Genomic DNA, 25,412 nt, shown 5'->3' with positions numbered 1-25,412 from the left:
CGAATCTAAATATGACCATTTTCTGGATTAGTGCGAAATTGTCTCTTCTTTTACATTTAGCCAAGTTGAAAATAGGAGAAGGGAGTCGATGAACTCAAATAATGGTGAGAATGTTTTCAGGGAGTTTTTTTTTCAGCAGGCCGGACGAAAAATCTGGTAATGTAGGGGAAAAAAAGGTTTTAGGCTAATTTTCTGGTATCTTTTTATAGGCTGACATGTTTTGCGATAATTAGGAACTTCGGTCTTGAGTAATATGCATTACTTCTTTTTATCACCCGCATAATTGAGGGGACAAAAAATAAAAGGGTTTACTTTTAAAAAAAAAAAAAAAAAAAAAAAAAACCTTCAAACAATAATATTACAAGTCAAATTCTGTACAAAATAAATACCTTAGTAAACAATAACAACAATTTTCACATTGGAATTAACGTATCATCAAAAAGTACCTAACTAATACTACTAAAATATAGTATAAGGCCACGTTTTATCCACTACCTATGTTCGTAGAATCTTTTTCTTAATAATTAAAATAATAATAATAACAACATATTTATAAGGTTTCTGGTTTCTTTAGTCAAAATCTTCCAGTGCCCAAAGCCTGTTCCTTCTACTATGGTTGAATACATTTAATTTCTCCTTAAGTTAACTTGTACGGACTTCTCGCACATTGAAAGCGTAGTCGCGCGACTAGGTTGCCACCAGTGTGTTAATAAATGCAATAACAACATTCGAAGTTATCTCAAATACTTTTTTTTTTGTAGCGCTTACAAGGCAGACGCACTACCAACTAAGCTAACTAGGCTGGCGGTTAACCTCTTCCATTAAACAATCTGCTTGCTTGATTTCAAACTTTTTAACCAATTAGATTGTCTAATCCAAGAGTTGAACTTTAAACCAAGTTTAAAATCAGATTATGGTCCCGGCCATTATAATCTTGAAATCCGCCCCGGGCGGGAATCGAACCCGCGGCCTAGCGCTTACAAGGCAGACGCACTACCAACTAAGCTAACTAGGCTGGCTCAAATACTTAAATACACTATTTAGTTCGTAAAGCACAGTTTGACGCCATAGAAACTTTTAATTGTGGTTATGCAATATTTCTAATGGTGGATTTCACCAATGACTTAATGAGAGATTTCACTAAAGGGAGAATTTTCAATGATCATCCGAAAAGAAGTTTTTAATGATCTAAACATAAAATCCGCCCCGGGCGGGAATCGAACCCGCGGCCTAGCGCTTACAAGGCAGACGCACTACCAACCAAGCTAACTAGGCTGGCAAGAATATTCAAATACGAGTATTAACCTTCCTAAGTTTATGGAAATCTTATGAACCCACACCTTCGGGTTCCCTGGTACACTATCATACCGTGACCTTGGACTTAAACCTCGGAGGATGTAGTTTTGAATGATAACTTGGAGCTTGGTATTTAAAGCTACCTAACATACTGTACCGGGTGCAGAAAAAAGAGGAAAATACATTAGAGTATTAGAGGGCACGGTTGATCCAGTGATATAGTGGTAAAGCGCTTGCCTACAATGCAGAACTTGCCCGGGTTTGATTCCCAGAGTAAGCAAAAATAATTCTTGTGATTGCAAATTTTCCAATGGGCTACTGGCGTTCTCGTATTGACCAAACACCTGAATGGCCCATTCAGAATGGGAGATGAGGGGTATTGTGTTTTTTCTCGTCCATCTGATGAGGGACATAGGTCCTACGGAATGGACATGCTACGACACAGACCATACGAATCTAATGTAGCAGCTCTTTCAACGAAATAAAAACGGCCATGAAAGCCTTAAAAAAAAATCGGGCCGTAACTCTGTCGGTCAATGGTTCACCCTGTTGTATGACACATCACCATCCCACTCAGTACAGACCTTATGACTTCATTCAATCTCAGTGTCGCAGGATTGGAGGGACACTTCACATGAGAACCTACCCCGCATTGCGGCGCGGGGGGGCCCGGGCATTTAGGGGCCACTAAATTTACACAGTACGTAAATAATGCATATTTACAGAAATATCTTCAATATGGCCTCATATTGCTCATAATTTGGAGCATCCATGGGCTAGATTGCTTCACCACCCGTTACGGCCCATTTGTTGCACGCTTCTGTGGCGCCTTGCATTTCGTAAGAGGGAGGTACTTTTTGTGAGGGCGAGTGGAAAGGGACAAAGGGAGAAATGTATTTCGTTTTTTCTTCTTTTCTTTCAACATGTGCCTTGCCTTCTTTTCTTTTAGAAAGTCAAAGCCTCAATGTAGGGTGTGAGAGAGAGAAAAAAAAGAGGAGGTAAAGAAGCAAGAAAAAGTTTTAAAAAATAATAAAAATAAATAACAGAAAACATTGCAATAAGACGTAGTGTTGACGAAATAAAATATTGTTTTGTTTTCGTGTTTTAAAATTCATGTTATGTACTCCCTACCCTACATGAAAATAATAATATAATTGTGTAGTGTAGTTAGGTCACAAGCATGTAAGTTTCTTATAATTACTTTCTATTATTTATAATAGGTACCTATCGTATTTTTGCATCATCTATTTTGTGCTCTTAGGAATTAATTAGGTAATTATATTTCACGTTGGTACAAATGTATCATCTACTCGTATCTTGAAATACATATTTCGTAATTTCAAGTTGCTCGAAATATTTCGAAAAATGTGGGTTAACATCAAAATGAAACTAGACGAAAGGTCATTGACCTCGACAGAGGTTACTTGGTTAATTAATAATTAGATTTAATCACTTTCAATTACATATAGGTACATATTTTTTGTTACCCTTTTTGCTGTACAGAAGACATCGATCAAAGAGCACCAAACCGAAATTTCTCTTTTCATGACCTGATAAAAAATAATATGTAGGTAATATAAAAATAGAGTCTTCTCATTTTTTTTTATTTATTTATTTTAAGAGGTTTGATAGAGGGAACTGCAAAAACTAAGGTCCTATCGTCCCGAAATCAAAGAGAGAAGGAAGATAGGATAGGAGAAAGCCAGCCGTTCCGAGAACGATCCGTCCAGGATATTTGTGTCCAATTTTACGTCAAGAGTGTCATTACTTGAGCCTTTAAGAGCAGTACCCGATATTTATCTTCCTTAGAGTTAACCAGTTAAGTGATACATCTCAAACAATTCGCTAATCGTTATCTTTCAAATTTGTGGTATCTGATCGTCTGATCCCGAATTTGTTTCATTTTATGAGCTGGGCAGGTTCACATATGAATTGAATGATGATGATGACGCCAGTCAGAACTTGAGATCAGAGCGGCAACACCCAAAACTCTGAATGGCAAAACCAGCCAATCTATGTAATTGCAGCCCTTTCGTTACACCTGGGAAAGAACATTGATGCCCTTTGGAAAAGTGTTTTGATTGATAGAGAGGACTGTAACTGCTTAGGTCTTATTGTCCCGAAAAAGAAGGACAGGTAGGTATAGGAATTATAGGATAGGAGAGAGCCATCCGTTCCAAGAACGAACCTTATCTGTTGAGGACAAAATTCGCTCCGGTCGGGAACTGAACTTTTAAAGGTAATAACTCCTTATTCCAAACTTTTTTTTAAACGTTATTTACAGAGGGAAACTATAACAATCAGAGTCCTTGTCCCTCCAAACTTCTTATTCTCAAGTAAATTCCCAAGTAATTTAGGACTTTCAGGTCCATTATTTTATGGTGAGCCATTTATTATGAGAGTACATACACCAAACTGACCCAATATAAGAATCGAGGTGTCATAAAAAATCTACCGGATGCGGGAATGAAAGTGTCGAAGCCATAATCTAGGTCAGCCCAGCTAAATAAGGAATCATAAACTCTGTGCAGCAAATACTCTATGCTTTATATACTATGGGTCTATGGCTTTGAATATTATGACGAAGACTCTGAATCTATGGCAGAGATGCATGATGTCATATGAAGGCTAGCCTGTATGGAGTCAGTGCCTCTCAAATCAATGGAAGTCCAGCTCTGATGCTTTGGCTTTGGACTAGATTAATAAAGGCGAAAAACTTAGGCCAACAACTCATTATCAGATAGACTTGACAGGTACAACTGATAAGGTCCGCCTGTCAGGTCTACCTGATAGTGTGTGTGGTATTAAGTAGACCTGACAGGCGGTCTTGATCAGGTGTAGGTACCTGTCAGGTCTATCTGATAGTGAGTGGCTGGCCTTAGCCGTTTTGGATGTTCGATTGACATACTTAAGTGCATTCTGAAGAGGACAACGCGACAGGACGTAGGGCGAAATCTCAAGGCATAAACACGAATAAAATCTCCAACAGACATACGAGTAAACCACAGTTTGAGAATAGACCCTCCAAGTGTCTTAAGTACTCTGCAATTATAGGCATACAACACCACAGAAGGTCTTCACTCTTCATACGACACGAGAACTTGTTTGTTTGACAGGGGTATAACGTAACTACATAGGTAACTGCTGAGGTTTTTAGTGACGGGGATTTCACCCTTCGTTCGGCGACAAGCTACCCGCCCACATTAACCTTACCCAGCCTGAATGGGGCCGGGAATAGCCAGCACCCATTCAGATACCAACCACGGGCAACGTTGTTTTTCTCGAGTGATCTTTTGGCTATTGGGAAATGGGAACTGTCGCCGTTGGTGAAAGCTTTCCTCGTAGAAATGTTATGTAAATACATACCTAGAGTAGGTCCCTACACATCTAAAATTTGACAGAGTATTAAGCAAAATTGTAAGTACATAGGTATTCCTAATCCATTGTAATTCCTATACAGGACAGAAAAAACTGTTTGTAAAAGGTACTGAAAAGGGGCTTATACCTGCCACTCACGCTCAGACTAGTTAAGTTGTCTCAGACGGTCTGACAGTCCCAGGTCTCGAGCCTTTTCCGCCACTCAAAATCCGACTATCGGTCAGATGGTCTGACGAGCGTTAATGGCGGTCTGACGAGCGTTAATGGCGGTCAAAGTCGTGTGGATTGGAAGATTGGAACACATCTCATGCCTTCAGGCACACTTCATTTGTCAAAATTTTAGGTTTACCTTGCCCTTGGGATCAATTTAAGAAACACTGAGCCAGCCTAGTTTGCTTGGTTGGTAGCACGTTTGCCTTGTAACCACTAGGTCGCGGGTTTGATTCCCGCCCGGGGCGGATTTTATCCCGGACCGATAATGTTCGTTCTCGAAACGACTGGCTTTCTCCTACTTTGCCTTCCTTCGCCCTTCGATTTCGGGACGATTTGACCTTAGTAGGTTACAGTTCCTTCTAACTTTAAAAAAAGCCACTGATTTTCTGAATTTTTCTGTTTCAGATCGAGCCAACATGTCTCACACAGTGACAGTCACTCGTACCACAACCTCCACCACTACCAGTGCCATCATCCTCAACACAGGATACCTGAAGACATTGCCTGGACTACTCAAATTGGCCCAAGTGGTAAGTAACACAGCCAAGCCCATGTAGTAAGTGAAATAGCCATGCCCATAGCCCCAGTGGTAAGGGAAATAGCCAATCCGTCGATCCACATTTCCAACAGTCTGCCTTGTAAGCGCTAGGTCGTGAACGACTGGCTTTCTCCTATTTTGTCTTCCTTCGCCCTTCGATTTCGGGACGATTTGACCTTAGCAGGTTACAGTTCCTTCTAACTAGGATACCTGAAGACATTGCCTGGACTACTCAAATTGGCCCAAGTGGTAAGTAACACAGCCAAGCCCATGTAGTAAGTGAAATAGCCAAGCCCATAGCCCCAGTGGTAAGGGAAATAGCCAATCCGTCGATCCACATTCCCAACAGCCTGCCTTGTAAGCGCTAGGTCGTGGGTTCGATTCCCGCCCGGGGCGGATTTTATCCTAAACGCAGGTAAGGTTCGTTCTCGGAACGGCTGGCTTTCTCCTATCCTGTCTTCCTTATCTTTTCAATTTCGGGACGATAAGAGAGCTCCGATATTACAATTAATATAGGCAAGGTTCGTTCTCGGAACGGCTAAAATTAGGGGGACAGGACAGCAGGAAGCCAGTCGTTCCAAGAACGAACCTTATTTGTTTAGGATAAAGTTTAGTCCGCCAAGAATGTAACCCGCAAACAAGAAACAAGTGCTTATTAGACAGAGGTACTTCCCAGCTAACTAGGCTTTGACCTTTAACTAAGTCGTTTGCCAAAACGATTCTATTGGCAAGTAGTACCTATTGGCAATTTGGCACTCTTATGGCAGTGGCACTCTTAAACGATATCGGAGGTTTGTCGGTATCCTTAGTTCATGAGACCCCCTACAACGGATGCACATTCCAAGGAGGAAGAATATTAATTGTCTATTCAACTTATACGAGTATCTATTAATTAATTTTATATGTAGAGTTTTATCTACTAATTGTCATTGTAGATGCGCAGCAGTTTGCACAGTTATTGAATGTATCGAAATCAGTAGGTAGGCCACTTGAATGACAATACGCAAATAATAATAATAATAATAATAATAAATAAAAAATAAACTTAAATGATTGTGGCCCCGGCTAAATGAGTATTTCAGAAATTGAGGGGCGCGCAGCAAGCAGGTCAAAAGTCGACTTTTGCCCTTTTTGCGTATACAGGCTTACTCGACGCGGAATTTTGTTCTCTACACAGCACAGAAAAAATTATCTCGATATAGTGTACCTCGTATTCCACGCAACAGAGCCGAAGAAAATAGATTCTGCCGGGAATTGAAGCTGGAACCTCCGGTGTGCAAATCTATTTTGATACCAACTAGGACACGGATCTTAAAAGGTCGGTCTCTCACGTTGTGGCTGACAGACAGATCAAGGTCTGTCAGACCGCCGTGCGCCGGAAAATGTGTAGCGGAAAAAGCTTCTGACTTCCGTCTGAGAAACCTAGAAGTCGGAAGCATCTTCCACTACACACTTTCCGGCGCGGCGGTCTGACAGACTTGGGTCGAAGTCTAACAGATCTAGGCATCTAGGTTTGGCTAACAGTCGGAGTGTGAGTGTTGGCCCAACATCAACGATCCGTCAGGAACTGGGTAGATTCGTAGTAGCTTAACCCATCCTTTAGGGCTGTTCACCCCCCACACCCAAGCCTCGGCGTGGGCTTTTTGTGTATGGAGTTAAGCCCGTCAGGAACTTGATAGAGATAGATAATGTAATATAGCCAATGGCCAGTGGTTGAACACTTTCATAATGAATATTGTGTGGTTATTTTTGTTGTTGATGTTATTTTGGATTCGCGCTTTCCTTATCTTTTCAATTTCGGGACGATAAGAGAGCTCCGATATTACAATTAATATAGGCAAGGTTCGTTCTCGGAACGGCTAAAATTGGGGGGACAGGACAGCAGGAAGCCAGTCGTTCCAAGAGCAAACCTTATTTGTTTAGGATAAAGTTCAGTCCGTCAAGAATGTAACCCGCAAACAAGAAACAAGTGCTTATTAGACAGAGGTAGGTACTTCCCAGCTAACTAGGCTTTGAACTTTAACTAACACGTTTGCCAAAACGATTCTATTGGCAGGTAGTACCTATTGGCAATTTGGCACTCTTATGGCAGTGGCACTCTTAAACGATATCGAAGGTTTGTCGGTATCCTTAGTTCACGAGACCCCCTACAACGGATGCACATTCCAAGGAGGAAGAATATTAATTGTCTATTCAACTTATATCTATTAATTAATTTTATATGTAGAGTTTCATCTACTAATTGTCATTGTAGATGCACAGCAGTTTGCACAGTTATTGAATGTATCGAAATCAGTAGGTAGGCCACTTGAATGACAATACGCATACCAAATCAACACAATAGTAATATGGATTCGGATAAAAACATTGAGTGATTTGATGAGTCATTTTTCAGGAGTACACATGGTAGTGCACCACGCCAAGGTAATAGTGATGTACAGGGTAGGATATAAGAAGAAGATTTTTTTTTTTTCCAAGATGTTTGATAGAGGGAACTGTAAGTCCTAAGGTCTTGTCGCCCCGAAATCAAAGAGTGAAGAAAGACAAGATAGGAGAAAGCCAGCCGTTAAGAGAAGCTTATCCGTTCGGGATAAAATCCGCCCCCGGCGGGAATCGAACTCGCGACCTAGCGTTTACAAAGCAGACGAGCTACCTTCCAAGCCAACTAGGCTGACACCTGGAAATTGATCACCCTGTATATGACTTTAAGACTAGCAGGTGACCTCAGTGAAGTGAGCAATGGCTGATGAGATGCCATAGGAATTTCTTTGACTATTTAAGGTTTGGTGCAGTGCCTTGATCACCGTAGTCATTCAAATATCACAGCTCAATATTCAATATTATCACAGCTAGGTTTACGACTTGAGTTGAAGAGGTTTGATAGAGGGAGCTGTAACTGCTACGGTCGTATCGTCCCGAAATCAATAGAAGGAAGACAGGGTAGGAGAAAACCAGCCGTTCCGAGAACGGACCATATCCGTTCAGGATAAAATCCGCCCCGGGCGGAAATCCGACCCGCGATCTAGCGCTTACAAGGCAGACGCGCTACCAACCCACCAAGCTAACTGGCTAAAGCTGTATTTATGGGCGTTGGAAAACAGCTCGAAACTTGACAAGGGCTTTTTGTTTTGATTTGGAATGTTTTGAAAAAAATTTATTTATTTATTTATTTATTAAAAATCCCAGATGGGATAGTTTACAATACAATTCAGTAAAATACAATTAAGTGAATTTGGAGCTTATAATATAACTAAAATTACCTATGTAGTCAAGGTACTGACTACCTAGCTAGATATTACATTTTAATCTTTTTATGATTTCCCCTATATTCATGCTAATGTCCAAGTTGTTGTACATATTATTGAAGTTGGACATTGCGATTTCAAGTGGGGTTGTTAATCTATTTTTGGGGATACTTAAGATTTTTTTACAAGCTATCTGACGTAAAAGTACGTGCTTTTTGCATTTATAGAGGATGATGAGCAATCTAGGTAACTGTTGGGTATCAAAACATACTAGTCTTTTATTAGGTACTAGTATTCGTCATTAGGTAGCCGAGCTAAGAACCTAATTATAACTTGATAACTGTTATTAAAGCTATAAAATCGCTATTTATAAATTAATAACTTCGATCAGTGGCGGACTTTTCGTGAAATACCTAGGGCAGTATATTGCTTAACTAACATTTTATAGAATAGAATACTAACTGGAGGACGTTAAACAAGGAGTATACCAGCCTGACATTTCCTTGCTAAAGAAACAGCAAAGGTTGAGTTAGTTAGCTTAGTTGGTAGTGCGTCTGCCTTGTATGCGCGGGTTCGATTTCCGCCCGGGGCGGATTTTATCCTGATGGGATAATGTTCGTTCTCGGAACGGCTGGCTTTTTCCTATCCTGTCTTCCTTCTCTCTTCGATTTCGGGACGATAAGACCATAGCAGTTACAGTTCCCTCTATCAAACCTCTTAAAAAAAAAATAATAATTTCCATTTAAATTCTGGCAAGATGATAAGATGGGTTTAATCCCGGATAATTTCAATGGGTGTTAGGGGGAAAGTCGCGTGAAAACACTTTTTCATTTCACTTTTAATGAAAGTAGGGTCAGGCACCTACCAACATAGCTTATTTTTTCAGAATAAAATAAAAGAGCTATAAACAAGTTGAAAGTACAGGAGAGATTTTTTTGCCTGGTTTTTACTCAAACATTTTTATTTTTTATCTGCACATCAACAAAGAAAGTAAAATTTAGGACAACGTATACATAGACATAAGAAATGTAGAAAAAATGGGGCCACTTCGTCACGCTATGTGCCCACACTCTAGCCTGGCCCAATAAATTGTGCAACGAAACGAGGAGCATGGAGAGAGAATGGAAGGGTGACATTAGTGTCACCGAATTTTGAACGAGAAATTGGGCAAACATACATACTTGTTCTCCTCCTCATTCCCTTCCTCCGGTGGAGTTAATTTTGGAATAAAATTCTGGTCTGAAATTGAAATTATAAAAGAAGGAGTGGAGGAGGAAGAGGTACTGATGAAGAAAAACAAGAGAAGGAGGAGCGGAGGAGGAGGAGGAGGAGAAGAAGACGAAGAAGAAGAAGAGGAAAAAAAAAAGAAAACACTCATACTCTAATATATTTTTACATGTTTGGCTGAGCTGAGATAAAAAAAGTGTCTTCGTTTTCTCTTTCTTCTTTTTTAATAATAAAAATCTATTTTCTAAGGTAATTTTTGAGCACTGTTTTTATTTATCTACCTAATTTTAGACTTACTCTTTATCATGGACACTCGTTGCTATCTTGAAAGCCCAGAAGAGGTTAGGTAGTAGAACAGCCGCGGTAGACAGTAATAGTACACAGAAAAAAGACGGAAGAGCACGCGAAGACCGAAGGATACGAAAACGAAACGTTACACAGATAGTCTAATTAATGTATTGACCGTTGCAATGAACTCTCAAGAATACGTAAGATTATCTACCTAAATCTTGCAAAAGTGGTATTTAGAATTTTATCATCTTTTAGTAGGATGAGGTTTAGTGAAAGAAGAAGACTAGGAAGATTTTCATTCAGAAAGTTCTTAAATAATAAAATACGAAAATAGTATTTTACTCATTTCCCTTGGAGTTTCCCTGGAACATTTCTACGAAGTAGATGAAACTCTGAGTCGGGATAGGTAATACCCAAGACTTGTAAGTATTACAAATTATAAGTGGTAAAATACGAAAATCTTACCTGGGTATGAGGAGTGTCAGACCTTCTTGGGCGTATTGCTATAGGTGAGTGCGGAGTCGCGCCCCAGTACCATGGTCAGGAGTGCCATGCGCACATACATGCCGTACTCCGCCTGACGGAAGTACGCAGCGCGCGGGTCCGAATCAAACTCGGGCGCGATCTCAAACACGCGGGGCAGCGGGTGCATGACGGCCATTTTGGATTTGGCCTTGGTCATGATTTTGGGCGTGACAATGTACAGGCCGCATGACTGAAAGGAGAAATTAAATAAATATATAAATGAATAGCTCACCCCTTAAAGGAGATTTAGCTAAAAACTCGTTTATACCATTGGTCTGAAGCCTGATGAGATAAACAGCTGTAAACTTCGAAGCTTTTTTCAGAGTTCCTTGTGCACCTACTATAGTAAAAGCTCTATTTCGCTGGATTTTACCTATATGCTTATAGCAGATAATAACAATACAATGTAGTAACTACTCATTTATACTGAAAGAGGACTACAGAGTCCCTTAACTCCGGCAGTTGACTAGTTCTGTTGGGATTGAACCCACATCCTCCTGATTACCAGGCAGACGTTTTGACCACTACACCATCGAGAAAGTCGCAACCAAGCAGATGAGAAGAATATGCAAAATAATGAAAGTTATTTTTTCAAGAGATGAGAGTTTCGCCGCCGTATTAATTTCTTAGCTATAAAACAGTTGATACGTTAAAAAAAAAAATAGAATAGATACATATTGCTAGTCTGGCTTCCTGTAATATAGACGCGTTGATTAAAAGAATAAAATTGGAAAATGCATTTTTACGATTTGCCAAACACCAAATTCTTTTTATGCAATGCTGGGACAGATGGTCCAAAAATACTCTTTCTTTCTTAAGGCATTCTTATTTGATTTTTTTTTTTAATTAGGTACGTTTTACGAGTAATAAAAAAATATCATTTTATTGTTATTATTCTTGCGTTTTTCAGGAATTCATCTACCATGGAGGAGCATTCATATTCTACATCATTGCGTCCACTATTCTTCTGTTAGAAGTGAGCAACGATAAGTACAACTCCCACTATGAGAAACCTTTCTACGTTATCTCCGTAAGTATAGCTAAACAATACTGTTTTTTTTTTTCGCCTTTTCCCGTGTATAGACGGGGTCGGCGTTTTTTCGTCAGCCTCCCAATCAGCCCTAGCTAGGGTGATTGCTTTTGGACTGACATTTGGTTTGCTACAAATTTTACGAGTGGATGCCCTTCGCACTCAACCTTTGCTATTTCTTTAGCAAGGGAAATTCAGGCTGGTATACTCCCTGTTTAAAGTCCCCCAGCCAGACCTCCCATTTCTTCGTCAATGACAACTTTCGGCGCGAACGACACGCAAGTGTTAAAGCGCCTAAGGGGGGAAAAAAAAATGACAACTTTCTATTACCTTCCTATGTTTCAGATTCTGGGTCTGATCAATTCAATCCTGTACATTGTCAGCGCAGTGTTCGCCTACAAATCGTATAAGGGAGTGTAAACTTTTTCCGGGACACCCTGGTTTTCCCCATCTCATGTTTCTCCTGAGACACACTGTATACAAAAATCGTCCGATTTCAACCGAAGAAAATAATACAACCTGTGTAAATGTAATATGGTTTAATTTTTCATACCAAAAAATACAAAACAACATAGGCACTTAGATCGGTACCTACTAGTTACTATTCCTACAGGATCCAACGAAAATACTTCATAAGGAAAATCAAAATAGTGAAGACCATGTCTAGAAATATGTAAAATCAAAATAGGCATCGAATACCTATTTCATAGATATTTTAGTCTTTGGAAACACCCTGTAATCACGGGCGATAAAACATAATAAATAATAGAAATGTGTGTACCTTTTAATGTGTGTGAGTGTGTGCTGCCTCTGTTGTACTAATTCTATTTATGTAGGTATTTACTTATGGGCTGTAGGAGCATCTACTTATGGGCTTTACTAGGTATTTACTTATGGGCTGTAGGAGCATCTACTTATAGGCTTTACTAGGTACCTATTTAGTTATGGGCTGTAGGAGCATCACATTTACTAAGGCTAATAGAGAATATAGAGATACCACCTTGCAGTCAGTCTGGTTTGCTTGGAAGCCCGCCTTGTAAGCGCCAGGTCGCGGGATCGATTCTCGTCCGGGGCGAACTTTATCCTAAACAGATTAGGTTCGTTCTGGGAAAGGCTGACTTTCTATCCTGTCCTCCTCTCTCCGATTTTTCGGGACGATAAAACTTCGGTACCATAGCATAGAGAGCTGGTGTATTCAATGTGCTAATTTCGCTGGCCTTTTAAACTTTTTTTATTAGTTTCAAATGGTCAACAACCTCCTTTGGTTGTCTTCAGTCAGATTTAAAAACAAATCCCCTTGGCCTTTGTTTTAGATATCCTAGGAATCCTGAAACAAAATTTGAGTTGCTTAAAATCCCGAAAAAAAGCTTGTGAAACGAAACAAATGAAATTATATTAACACCTATTGGTAACAGAATTTTTAAAAAATCGTACATTAAAAACTTGATAAGTGCCTTTCTTTTACTTACCACTGACCAAAAATTTGCTTTTGAAATTCAAAGCAAGAAGCTTCTTTTAGATAGCTTTAATATAGCGAGGTACCTTACCTTTTTTAATAGCTTTACTTTTATTTTGAGCTCAGTTTATTTTTATTTATTATTACTATTATTTTTTTTTGTATTTTTAATTTTTTCAAGATTCATCATCACAATGCCAAAAAATTTCTTCCTTTCAGATGTAGCCTTTAGCTAGCAATATGTGTCTATGAAGATTATAGCACTTTTCGTTTTGGGTGCATTAAACTTTAAAGGTTCAAATTCCGTCAATTATATTTTTAATTTTTATCTCAATCAGTCCACACAAATCGCTGTTAACTTATTTCATTAAGAAAGCTATTTATTTATTTATTTATTGAATTAATTTTAAGAAACTTATTTATTTTCTTTTATACTCTTGTTTTTATTTGTCATCGCCTTTTTCAAAATGTCTTCGTTTTCTCTTTCTTCTTTTTTAATAATAAAAATCTATTTTCTAAGGTAATTTTTGAGCACTGTTTTTATTTATCTACCTAAAACTTGCAAAAGTGCTATTTAGAATTTTATCGTTTTATCATCTTTTAGTAGGATGAGGTTTAGTGAAAGAAGAAGACTAGGAAGATTTTCATTCAAAAGGTTCTTAAATAATAAAATACGAAAATAGTATTTCCCTTGGAGTTTCCCTTGAACATTTCTAGATGAAACTCTGAGTCGGGATAATAACCAAGACTTGTAAGTATTACAAAAAGGATGTCTAAATTAAATAAATTCATTATAAGTGGTAAAATACGAAAATCTTACCTGGGTATGAGGAGTGTCAGACCTTCTTGGGCGTATTGCTATAGGTGAGTGCGGAGTCGCGCCCCAGTACCATGGTCAGGAGTGCCATGCGCACATACATGCCGTACTCCGCCTGACGGAAGTACGCAGCGCGCGGGTCCGAATCAAACTCGGGCGCGATCTCAAACACGCGGGGCAGCGGGTGCATGACGGCCATCTTGGATTTGGCCTTGGTCATGATTTTGGGCGTGACAATGTACAGGCCGCATGACTAAAAGGAGAAAATAAATAAATATATAAATGAATAGCTCACCCCTTAAAGGGGATTTAGCTAAAAACTCGTTTATACCATTGGTCTAAAGCAGTCTGAAGCCTGATGAGATAAACAGCTGTAAACTTCGAAGCTTTTTACAGATCTCTGTGCAATTGTTCCTTGTGCACCTACTATAGTAAAAGCTCTATTTCGCTGGATTTTACCTATATGCTTATAGCAGATAATAACAATACAATCCCTTAACTCCGGCAGTAGACTAGAACTATTCTGTTGGGATTGAACCCACACCCTCCTGATTACCAGGCAGACGTTTTGACCACTACACCATCGAGAAAGTCGCAACCAAGCCGATGAGAAGAATATGCAAAATAATGAAAGTTATTTTTTCAAGAAATGAGTGTTTCGCCGCCGTATTAATTTCTTAGCTATAAAACAGTTGATACGTTGGTTTATTTTGTTGTATGTACGAGATTGTCCATGTTAAGTTGGTCAGGGCCAAGCATGGGTTGTGTTTATCACCGATTATATTTTCATTGTAGTTGATGAAAAGTGATAGAGAACGCATTTAAAAATTTCATATTTAATATGCTTGACTAGCTGTTGTTGTTATTAAGGACGTGGGACCATCTGGGGTGGCATCATTTGCTTTAGTTACTATTTAAGGTGCACTCACTCTCGTGGGGAATTTTGAAGAGCTGGTTGAAAATTTTAGACAGAACCAAGACAATACATATTTGTAGATAGGACCAAGTTTACTACAGCACTTCGTATGTACATTTTTTTTTCTTTTTTTTTTTTTATCAGAGGAAATGTTAAGCTGGTAACGCCTACATGAATAACATTGTATTATTATAATCATGGTCCCCCTTTCATTCCGATGGGCCTCAAGATTTCGCAAACTGATAAGTTAAAAAAAGTAGAGACTGCCCTAGGAAATAATTTATTATTTCGCCCCTCGTTTGTAATTTATTTTGACACAAATTTTGTGTGCATTAGTAAATTTATTTATTCTTCATTAACTAATGAAATATCTAATGAAGATTGAAGAGTGTTTGTTAAATAAATATTATTTTCAATAGGAGAAAATGATTGAATTTGTGAAAAAATAAAGCAAGTTGTTATCATTTTCTCCTATTGATTTAAGTTGTTTTACTCTTAAAAGTTACCCAACTTGTTGATAAATACTACCTACCTATACCTTCCTATTTGTTTTCTTCCAGATTATCGGAGCCGTCATCCTGTTCATTTACATCTACAATCTGGACAACACCCGAGTCAACTTCACCTCTCACAGACCTGAAGCCTTCTTCATCTGTATAGCCACATCCTTCTTCCTTGGTAGTTTCCTGCTGCTCCTGTCCTGTATAATATCCATCAGCACAGGGTCTATCTCTCGTACACCTCCTGTTGTTTGCCCTTGCTTGCTACGAACTCCTGAATAGATTCTGGCATTCCCAGGTTAGGCGGACTCACGTAGTTTAGCTTGACGTCGTACAGTGTTAGAAGTCTGGGGGGAACAAGCAGTTGTAGGTGAGACAAGTTGAAAGTGGTGTGGCGCCCACAACTCAAAAAATAGAAAGTAATAATCTTACATAGAAACGCAGGTTCTTTGCTGAAACTTTCGAAATCTTTGCCAGCACCAGAGAGCACCCGGTGGAAGTCGATATTCTAAAATACACTCATAGCCCTGAATGGGGTCAACGCCGGGTGTGATAAGGGCTTAAGCCTAAGGTACTGATCCGTCATCCCGCGCGAAAAGTGTTCTACAAGCACCAGAGAGCTATGCCTAACTGATGAGTTCAAAAAACAAGAACGAAACGCATCTGCTCACAGGTGCTTAGCCAGGCACCTGTGACAACCTAGTGGTTTTAAAAGACATTAGGCCAACCTAGTTAGCTTGAAGGGTAGCGCGCCTGTCTTGTAAGCGTTAGATCGTGGATTTCCACCTGGGGCAGATTTTATCCTCAACATATTATTATAAGGTTCGTTCTCGGAACGGCTGGCTTTCTCCCATCCTGTCTGCCTTCCCTCGGGGGTAAGTCCCTTTACCCCCGCAGTCTAAACATGGTCTTCTCTATTTTGATATATTATAGGAGCTCCTTTTCACCTTATAAATAAAATTTCAAGATAAAGTTCGCCCGAGGTGGAACTCGATCCTGCGACCTAGCGGTTACAATTCTTACCTCGCCAAGGAATGCACGGTGCGTCCATTCTTCAAGTCTCCCATCATGGTTATCGTAAGACCAAGCAAGGTCTTCTGTATTTTGCCATGTTATAGGAATTTTGTTTGCATTATACGGTAGAACCTCGATTATTTCAACTCCAAAATCCATTGTTTTTTTCTATCTTTCAAGGGATATCCTATCAGAGGAAAAGATCATAGAAAGTAAAGTGATCAAAAAAAAAAAAAAAAAAAAATAGAAAGTAATAATCTTACATAGAAACGCAGGTTCTTTGCTGAAACTTTCGAAATCTTCGCCAGCACCAGAGAGCTATGCCTAACTGATGGGTTCAAAAAACAAGAACGAAACCCGTCTGCTCACAGGTGCCTGGCTAAAGTGGTTTTAAAAGACATTAGGCCAGCCTAGTTAGCTTGAAGGGTAGCGCGCCTATCTTGTAAGCGTTAGATCGTGGATTTCCACCTGGGGCAGATTTTATCCTGAACATATTATTATAAGGTTTGTTCTCGGAACGGCTGGCTTTCTCCTATCCTGTCTGCCTCTCGGGGGTAAGTCCCTTTACCCCCGCAGTCTAAACATGGTCTTCTCTATTTTGATATAAGTATTATAGGAGCTCCTTTTCCCCTTATAAACAAAATTTTAAGATATTATGTAGTTCGCCCGAGGTGGAACTCGATCCTGCGACCTAGCGGTTACAATTCTTACTTCGCCAAGGAATGAACGGTGCGTCCATTCTTCAAGTCTCCCATCATGGTTATCGTAAGACCAAGCAAGGTCTTCTGTATTTTGCCATGTTTGTTTGCATTATACGGTAGAACCTCGATTATTTAACTCCAAAATCCATTGTTTTTTTTCTATCTTTCAAGGGATATCCTATCTTATCAGGGGGAAAGATCATAGAAAGTGATCATTTCAACCTCGATCATTTCAACTGCCCCCGATCCCAATTAATTGAAATAATCGAGGTTCTACTGTACCTAAATAAAATTTAGCATAAAGTTCTATTCTTACCTCGCCAGTGAATGTACGGTGCGTCCATTCTTCAAGTCTCCCACCATGGTTATCGTGAGGCCATTGACTCTGCCCATTTCCTCCTGTATGGTAAACACATCCAGTAGGGCTTGGGTTGGATGTTCACCTATTCCGTCCCCAGCGTTAATGATGGGCTTCTTGCTGTAGTTGGCGGCCAGCTGAAAAGGGGGACACTAATTTGTTTTATTTTTATGTAATTTTTCCCCCGGGCGGGAATCGAACCCGCGGCCTAGCGCTTACAAGGCAGACGCACTACCAATTAAGCTAACTAGGCTGGCAATTGTTTTATTTGTATGCATTTTATTGGGTAAGTCTTTTTTTATCTTGCTAATTTCCCTTGCTAAAGAAATTAATTTCCGTTTCTGGAACCCCTTTAAATATTGAACAGCCCTCTGGTTGGCCTCCTTTAGGTCATCGTGTGTGCATCAGGTATTTTCTAATTGTTCACAGTTGAGAAACAATAACTGTGAAATAGCAAAGGTTGAGTGCGAAGGGCATCCACTCGTAAAATTCGTAGCCAAAACCAAATGTCAGCCCAAATCAATCAACCTAGTTAGGGCTGATTGAGAGGCTGAAGAATAAAACTGACCCGCCTGTACACGGGAAAAGGCGAAGAAGAAATAAAAAGATTGCTAATATACCTATGTAATTATTTTGCAGGTGGAAAAATATACTTTCTTCTTCAAAGGGCATCCACTCGTAAAATTCGTAGCCAAAACCAAATGTCAGCCCAAATCAATCAACCTAGTTAGGGCTGATTGAGAGGCTGAAGAAAAAAACTGTACACGGGAAAAGGCGAAGAAGAAATAAAAAGATTGCTAATATATGTAATTATTTTGCAGGGGGAAAAATATACTTTCTTCTTCATGTTAGCTGAGCTAAAGATATGGGTATTTCAATAAGACCTGCACCGAATTTAGAGAGGTAAAAAAAAGTTGGGAATCATTTACCTTTACTGCACCCGGCTCGGGATGTCGTAACACAATCACATCGGCATACCCTGACAATACAGCCACAGTGTCTAAAATAAATAAAGAAAATACAATTAGAAAATAAAAGCTTTTATTTTAAAACTGAACATTAAATTAACACATATTTTTTGAATCGTAGAAATATGTGCTACGCTACTGATATAGTGCACACGATACACGCCACTAGGTTTTTGAATTTCGCGCCATGTTACACCAGTTTGAATCGACCAATCAAATTCGAGTACATCATCATGTTTTTGTGCTCGTTGGTATACACAAACCACCTACATTTTTTTTCCACAACTTCCATTAAGTTCCATTCAAATTTTAAACTTTTCGGCATTTTTCTTAAAATTAAGGAGCTTGCTACGCTACTGATATAGTGCACACGATACACGCCACTAGGTTTTTGAATTTCGCGCCATGTTACACCAGTTTGAATCGACCAATCAGATTCGAGTACATCATCATGTTTTTGTGCTCGTTGGTAACGTAAACAAACACAAACCACCTACATTACATTTTTTTTTCCACAGCTTCCATTAGTTCTATTCATATTTTATTTTTAAACTTTTCGGCATTTTTCTTAAAATTAAGGAGCTTTGAATGGCATTGAGTGACATTTTGGTGCTTGCTGTGAACTTTTGGATGGTTCAGATCAGACGGTTCATCATTTTCGCTTCAGAGAACTTTATGGTGTGAAGAAAACTGTAGACAACCTATCAGGGAGTGATCGGTGGATGCCACATAAAACCATCAACATTTGTACTGCCTTTGAGTTGAAAAGGCCATCTGTACTTTGAACTTGCTTTCATAATTAAAAGGAGAAACTGTGTGCTCTAATTTCAATGATTTGGATCTTATGATGTGTTGGCAGCAATAATTAGGTGTTGGCTAATTGGTTATACAAAGATCAAGTGTGCATCGGCTGCAACCCAAGAGTCCAAAGAAAATTGCATTCATAGAACTGTGCTAAAGCTTTTGGATAGGAGAACAATATTTTATTCAAACGAAAGCAGGAACATATCAATAAAATTACATTGTATTCCCCTAGAATTAAACCATTGAATAGAAAGTAGTTAAACTGCAGGTTTTCTATTGGATTTACTCTTTCACCAAACACCATAAATTTTATGTGAGGCTACTTGCAGCTGTTTTAACAATAGTACTTTGATTAATTAAAAACATGTTTATTCATAGATATTTTTACAAGTTTTTATCCTTACTGGCATTTTGCTACTATTTTCTAACTTCAAATATTTGGACTTCATTAATTTACATTCTGAACCCACTCAAATTAAACAAAAACCTGCACAATGAAATAGTGAACAACAAATCCACCTTATTTCTGACACTAATTAATAACTGGAAGAAACCCAATCATTTAGTACTAATAATCGGTGAAGATGTTATTCTGTATAATGATATAACACAGATAATACTTTGGTGCATGATAGCTGGTGTTTCTTTTGTCAGTGTGTATGATTACAAGAACAGACTGTCTCATTATAATTTGTTAAGTGCTATAAAGAACAATCCATTGTTTGAGGAGTTTAATAAATTAACATTGGGATTTTCCTTCAACAAATTAACTTCAAACTCAAAAACACAAGACACATTGATATTGAACACATTGAAAACAAGCAAAGCTGAACCAAATGGAATCCATAAATATTATGCTGATGATATAGTTGGTATTCTTAACATCATTGAAGAAAGTAAGAAGAAAAATACAGACCAAAACCTGAACAGCAAACATTTATACACAAATGGTCTATAGTTGGTATTCTTAACATCATTGAAGAAAGTAAGAAGAAAAATACAGACCAAAACCTGAACAGCAAACATTTATACACAAATGGTTTGAATGGTGACAGTAATTTCAGGAAAGAGTACAGTAATGGTCCCCCATGTTGTATTGGAAATGGGATAACAGATGGATCAAACAACAAAATACATGAAAAGTTTGATCATCCACTTACTGCAGACTTGAAATGGAGCAACTATAAAACAGAACTAAATATTCTCTCACGTAAACAATGTGAAAGTGATTTATTGAATAGCATTGTTGAACTTGGTGAGACAAACTTGAGTGTTAGTGACACAATCATGAAAGAAAGGCTTCAAGAGAAATGTCCTCTACCTGACCCAGAGGTAGCTATTGTGATAGGGCGTAAACTATCCTCATATGGTCTGCTGCCATGGAATATAAGGCTTACAGAATTTTTCCAGTTTGATAACTATTATGATATTAGTGCAAGTAAATTTAAGAATATTCTGAGGAAATATAGCAAGTGTGAGCAAAGGTATGGGAAGTAAGCATTGAAACTTTGTGGAAATAGGTATTGTATTCAGTTTGGAATATAATATCAAGAAGAGAAAGACTAAGATCATGGAAAAAGTAGGTACTTTAAATAAATTCCAGTAAAAGTGTAGGTAGGTCCATTTTAATTTAGAATGTCAAATCAAAAATAAAAAATATGGATCCCTAAGATTATTTGTAAGAAGATCTCACATTCTGATACTAATATAATAAAATAATATTAATTTCTTCTTCCATAAAAAGACTAATGATAGGCTGCATGAATATCATTACTTTTAGAAGTTCTTTTTCATTAAAATATTCATTCCTATAGTAATGACCTGTAGCTTATCAAAAAAGTTGGTTATCAGTAGTTATGTAAGTTGTGTCCACTATAACCCTTGACTATTATTACCTATATGTACATAATAAAATGTGGTATGTTAGAATTCAAAATTAGAAAGCTCTGGTTAGAATAGATTCCCTATAGTAATGACCTGTAGCTTATCAAAAAAGTTGGTTATCAGTAGTTATGTAAGTTGTGTCCACTATAACCCTTGACTATTATTACATAATAAAATGTGGTATGTTAGAATTCAAAATTAGAAAGCTCTGGTTAGAATAGATTTATAAAATATTTGTTTATACTGCCTACACTAGATGGTACTCTAAAGCCCCTTTATAATTGTTTTAAGTTTTGAGTCTATGTCCACTTACATAAATGTTCATATTGTTGCTTGCCAGCTAATGTTAATCTGAGGTTCTCATACCTGGACCTTTCTTTTTAAAAAACATAATTGAATGTTTATCTCTAATTTATTCTCTATTAAATGTTTTACCTCTGATTCTCTATTAAATGTTTCGAATCGATTGTGGAATGCTGGAATGAAAGTTTCAAGGCTCACCTGTATTTCAGTGAATTGTTGTTTTTTGTTGTTTAACCGTAGACCTACGGTCTAGTCTAGTCAGTACAGTGGTCATGACACTATGAAAGACTGCTAATCATTATTTTTATTTTATAAATGCCAACTGGGGAACTGGGAGGTATTGTGTCCCCTTGAGCAGCCTATTAACAAAATTATCATGGCTACCTACTGAGGGGCCGGATGAATAGAATATACCTTGTTTATAGGACTGAAAGGTCCCTTTACCGATGAAAGCACAGAGATCCGCGAAACGCAATGTTCAAGCTTTAAAATTGCGGGTTTGATGCCCGCCCCGGGCGGAAGTTATCCTCAGATAACTTTCGTTCTCGGAATGGCTGGCTTTCTCCTACACCATGTCATCCCTTTCTCTTTGATTTCGGGATGTTTTAAGACCTCCGCGTTGTTACAGTTCCCTCTATCAAACCTCTTTAAAAATGCTTTAGAACTAGGTAGGACGCATCTTTTTTTTTTTAATCTGTCAAAAAATCTTGGCATAACATGAGATGTGTGTCACAACCGTCAGGTGTGTTGAAGTAATTAGCAATGTGGTGATAAAAGTTCTCAGTTCAGTCTAACTAAAACCTTAATGACATTATCATGAGCTGTCAGAGTGGCTGTGATTGACGAATTATTAATACTTACCTACTCTTATTAGGTTAATCATTAATCATATATTATGTTTGTGTACCTACCTAATCTACCTATACATATTTCAACACATACCTAGTTTGGTTTCGTAATTTATTTTGGTAAAAAAAAAGGTTGGTAACTTGGTAGGTACCTAAGTATCTAGAATCTAGATATGAGTAGGTTCCTAGGTAATTGCACTAAAAAAAGAGGGTTTGGACCCAGGGAAATTGTAAAGTATTTGTTAGTACCTATACTTATGGCTTATATTCGTATTATGTAGATAGCTATCTCCAGAGAATTTTTCCCGTGATAAAACGCACTGAGTTGAGAGTTATATTTATAGTCCGCGTGTTATTGTATATTTGCATGGTGGTGAGTCATGAGTTGTGCGAATCTGTTGAGTCATTGATAAGAGTGGCGGAGCACCCAGAGTTTGGCTCGATAAGAGTGAGTGAGTTGAATCTGGCCACAACCAGAGTACGATAAAACCAATCTTCGTGATAGAAAAATTACTATAAAATGTAGACTAGGCTGGCCAGCCTAGTTAGCTTGGTTGGTAGCGCGTCTGCCTTGTGAGCGCCAGGCCGCGGATTCGATTCCCGCCCGGGCCGACCAGAGTTTGGCTCGATAAGAGTGAGTGAGTTGAATCTGGCCACAACCAGAGTACGATAAAACCAATCTTCGTGATAGAAAAATTACTCTAAAATGTAGACTAGGCTGGTCAGCCTAGTTAGCTTGGTTGGTAGCGCGTCTGGCTTGTGAGCGCCAGGCCGCGGATTCGATTCCCGCCCGGGGCCGGATTTTATCCTGAACGGATAATGTTCGTTCTCGGAACGGTTGGTTTTTTCCTACCCGTCTTCCTCCTCCCTTCGATTTCTGGACGATAAGACTTTTAGCAGTTACAGTTCCCTCTATCAAACCTCTTTAAAAAATCCTCTTCCTTTTTAATCCGTCCTTCCTTTATTATTACAATAGTAATAAAAAAAAGGTATAAGGGACGGGATATTGTATTCGCTTAGGTGTCGTCTGTCTGTGTGTCTGTCTGTCCACATAGAAGGACTTATCCAAAACTGGTCGACCTATATATCAAATTAAAGGTCTTTTTATAAAAACAAGGCAAGTTTACCAACCTTGCCTATCTCAACCCGGTACATAACCACGACCTCAAGGTGCTATCGCCGCTGGTTTTGGGGGAAAAAAAAAAGGAAGAAGGCAACTATAGCGCTTTCACTAAATTTAAGCAGTGCATATTGCATACGCGACTAATTTGAAGGGGCAAATTGTAGGTTTCTGAAAAAAAAAAAAAAAAAAATGGTCTATTTTATCAGCGTTAAGAGCAATTTTGCAATGAAATTACATTTCTTTCAAAAGTCACTAGATTTCGACTTCAAATCACTAAATCACTAGATTTGCCAACAATTCACTAAATTTAGTGAAAAATCACTTGTCAGTACATTTTTGCTATAGTTTTCTCAGTGCCCTCAGTGGTCAGTAGAAGAATTTTAGCCTAAGGTTATGTAATTAATCTTATTGGGCCCAGTTTCAATGACTTCCTGGACTTGCTGCTTAATTTTTCTGTATTTTTCTCACTTAATTTTAGTAAATAACATAATTTTTGTACAAGGGTTACAAGGGCTTATTGTTTGAAAATCCATTTTAAAAAGCATTTAAAAAACCATTTTCAAAATGTACATTTTGCATTTTACATTTCAAATTGGTTTTTAAAAAGCATTTTACATTTTGCATTTCAAATTGGTTTTCAAAAGCATTTTGCACATCTATGATATTTAACACCTACAACAAAGTAAAACACAACATTTTCAGTGTCTACATATTTTCTAAACAAAATTATTTTTAAATTCACATTGGACAAATGGCATAAAAGAAGCCCCAGGTAATCCAGATATTGATTCTGGACGTCCAAGGAAAAACCTCTAACTTGAAAGCGAAAAGTGAAAACCGTGAAAATTTCGCGTCAAACCAAGCTAGGAATTTTCCCAGTGTCAGATTTCTACCTGGAACTCCTAGAAGTCACCTAAGATTGGAAATTCAATATATGTAGAATCAATACAATGATTTTCCCCTAACATTAGTCAGTCATGATTTTCCAGTTTAAATAAAACAAAGACGTATTAGAACTTCACGTTTATCTTACCATTCAAATAAACGTCACGTCATCTAGGTAATTATAGGTAGGTAAGTCTTTGTATGAATAATATGATTGGCCGAATGCCAATCTGTTCTGTTAGGCACAGCAGCACTCACAGGAGGAAGGAAGATGTACGAGTGTACCTACTAATTTACTAAAGGTAACTTTATAGCTGTATAGGCACAGGTAGGTATAGGATTAGAAAAAAAAACTACAAGCATAGAGCCGAAAAAACTTCGACCCCTCCCGGAATCGACCCCAGACCCTCCGGCGAGCAAGTCTAGTGTGATACCCACTCGGGCACGGAGGTTAACACGGTAGTCTGTAAAGTATCATCTCTTAGGTAGTGCGTTTAGTGACCAACCCCGTACATACCTAGTGTACCCTCGCCTGGTCGATTCTGATTTAAGAATCAGCGATTAGTGATTCACCTTGAAATCCTCATCGGATGAGTAAAGTAACTAGACCAGAATATTAATTACTAGCAGCACGAGTACCTACCTACTTTGTTCCTAACATAGACATCAGCACATTATGAATGAACTATTGATATGTTCATTCATAACAATAGAAATATTATATTGACTGAGACACAACCTGTTTGATGTGCTTGTGGTAGATGATAGAGGTACCTGATAAAAGTACCTAATTCTTAAAAATCTTAAAATGAGAGTTTAGTATAAGCCCTACCTGGGCTTATACTAAACACCAAAGGTTAGAAAAGAGAAGTTTTGCTTGTGAGGGAGTGGGAGGGGAAACGTTAGTGTTAGTTTTTTATAATTTTATTTATTATTTTATATTTTATGCATTATTTTATTATGACTTTGGTTAATTATGTATTTTGTACATAATTATGTATTTTGTGACCAAAAAAAAAAAAAAAAAAAAAAAAAAAAAAAAAAAAAAAAAAAAAAAAAAAAATTTACATTTAAAAACCAATTAGTGGCCGA

The 25,412-nt window shown here is 38.2% G+C and overlaps 2 protein-coding genes and 3 long non-coding RNA genes across 5 annotated transcripts; 3 read left to right on the top strand and 2 right to left on the bottom strand.

Annotated features, from left to right (window-relative positions):
- Window positions 1-5,057: 5,057 nt before the first annotated feature.
- On the top strand, window positions 5,058-15,714 carry LOC113466771. The gene is made up of 3 exons (XM_026822447.1): window positions 5,058-5,073; window positions 5,293-5,417; window positions 15,493-15,714. Exons 2-3 carry the CDS (start codon window positions 5,304-5,306, stop codon window positions 15,712-15,714), a joined length of 336 nt encoding a protein of 111 aa, XP_026678248.1. The 5' UTR covers window positions 5,058-5,073; window positions 5,293-5,303.
- LOC108252196 lies at window positions 11,491-12,519 on the top strand. Its single transcript, XR_001809468.2, has 2 exons — window positions 11,491-11,743; window positions 12,089-12,519. It is a non-coding gene; the product is annotated as an uncharacterized LOC108252196 (long non-coding RNA).
- LOC113466778 lies at window positions 12,520-14,265 on the bottom strand. The gene is made up of 2 exons (XR_003391072.1): window positions 14,020-14,265; window positions 12,520-13,070 (listed from the first exon to the last, which is right to left on the bottom strand). It is a non-coding gene; the product is annotated as an uncharacterized LOC113466778 (long non-coding RNA).
- A 3,258-nt stretch (window positions 15,715-18,972) lies between the features above and the next one.
- LOC103507614 (dehydrodolichyl diphosphate synthase complex subunit nus1-like) lies at window positions 18,973-21,159 on the top strand. The gene is made up of 2 exons (XM_026822459.1): window positions 18,973-20,160; window positions 20,250-21,159. The coding sequence occupies exons 1-2, from the start codon at window positions 19,642-19,644 to the stop codon at window positions 20,772-20,774; spliced, it is 1,044 nt and encodes a 347-aa protein (XP_026678260.1). The 5' UTR covers window positions 18,973-19,641; the 3' UTR covers window positions 20,775-21,159.
- On the bottom strand, window positions 20,712-21,545 carry LOC113466777. The gene is made up of 2 exons (XR_003391071.1): window positions 21,255-21,545; window positions 20,712-21,098 (listed from the first exon to the last, which is right to left on the bottom strand). It is a non-coding gene; the product is annotated as an uncharacterized LOC113466777 (long non-coding RNA).
- Between the last annotated feature and the right edge of the window lie 3,867 nt (window positions 21,546-25,412).

Source organism: Diaphorina citri, unplaced genomic scaffold (assembly GCF_000475195.1).
Source record: "Diaphorina citri unplaced genomic scaffold, Diaci psyllid genome assembly version 1.1 scaffold330, whole genome shotgun sequence".
In the NCBI taxonomy this organism is placed as follows: domain Eukaryota; kingdom Metazoa; phylum Arthropoda; class Insecta; order Hemiptera; family Psyllidae; genus Diaphorina; species Diaphorina citri.
Note: the sequence above shows the minus strand (reverse complement) of the source record. Positions and strands in the feature narration are given on the sequence as shown.

Bases quoted from the DNA above. Each gene is read 5' to 3' on its own strand.
- LOC103507614 (XM_026822459.1), top strand. From the start codon at position 19,642: ATGTTTATTCATAGATATTTTTACAAGTTTTTATCCTTACTGGCATTT. The intron at 20,161-20,249 runs ATCATTGAAGAA...GGTATTCTTAAC, and splicing joins ATATAGTTGGTATTCTTAAC to ATCATTGAAGAAAGTAAGAA.
- LOC113466771 (XM_026822447.1), top strand. From the start codon at position 5,304: ATGTCTCACACAGTGACAGTCACTCGTACCACAACCTCCACCACTACC. The intron at 5,418-15,492 runs GTAAGTAACACA...GTTTTCTTCCAG, and splicing joins TACTCAAATTGGCCCAAGTG to ATTATCGGAGCCGTCATCCT.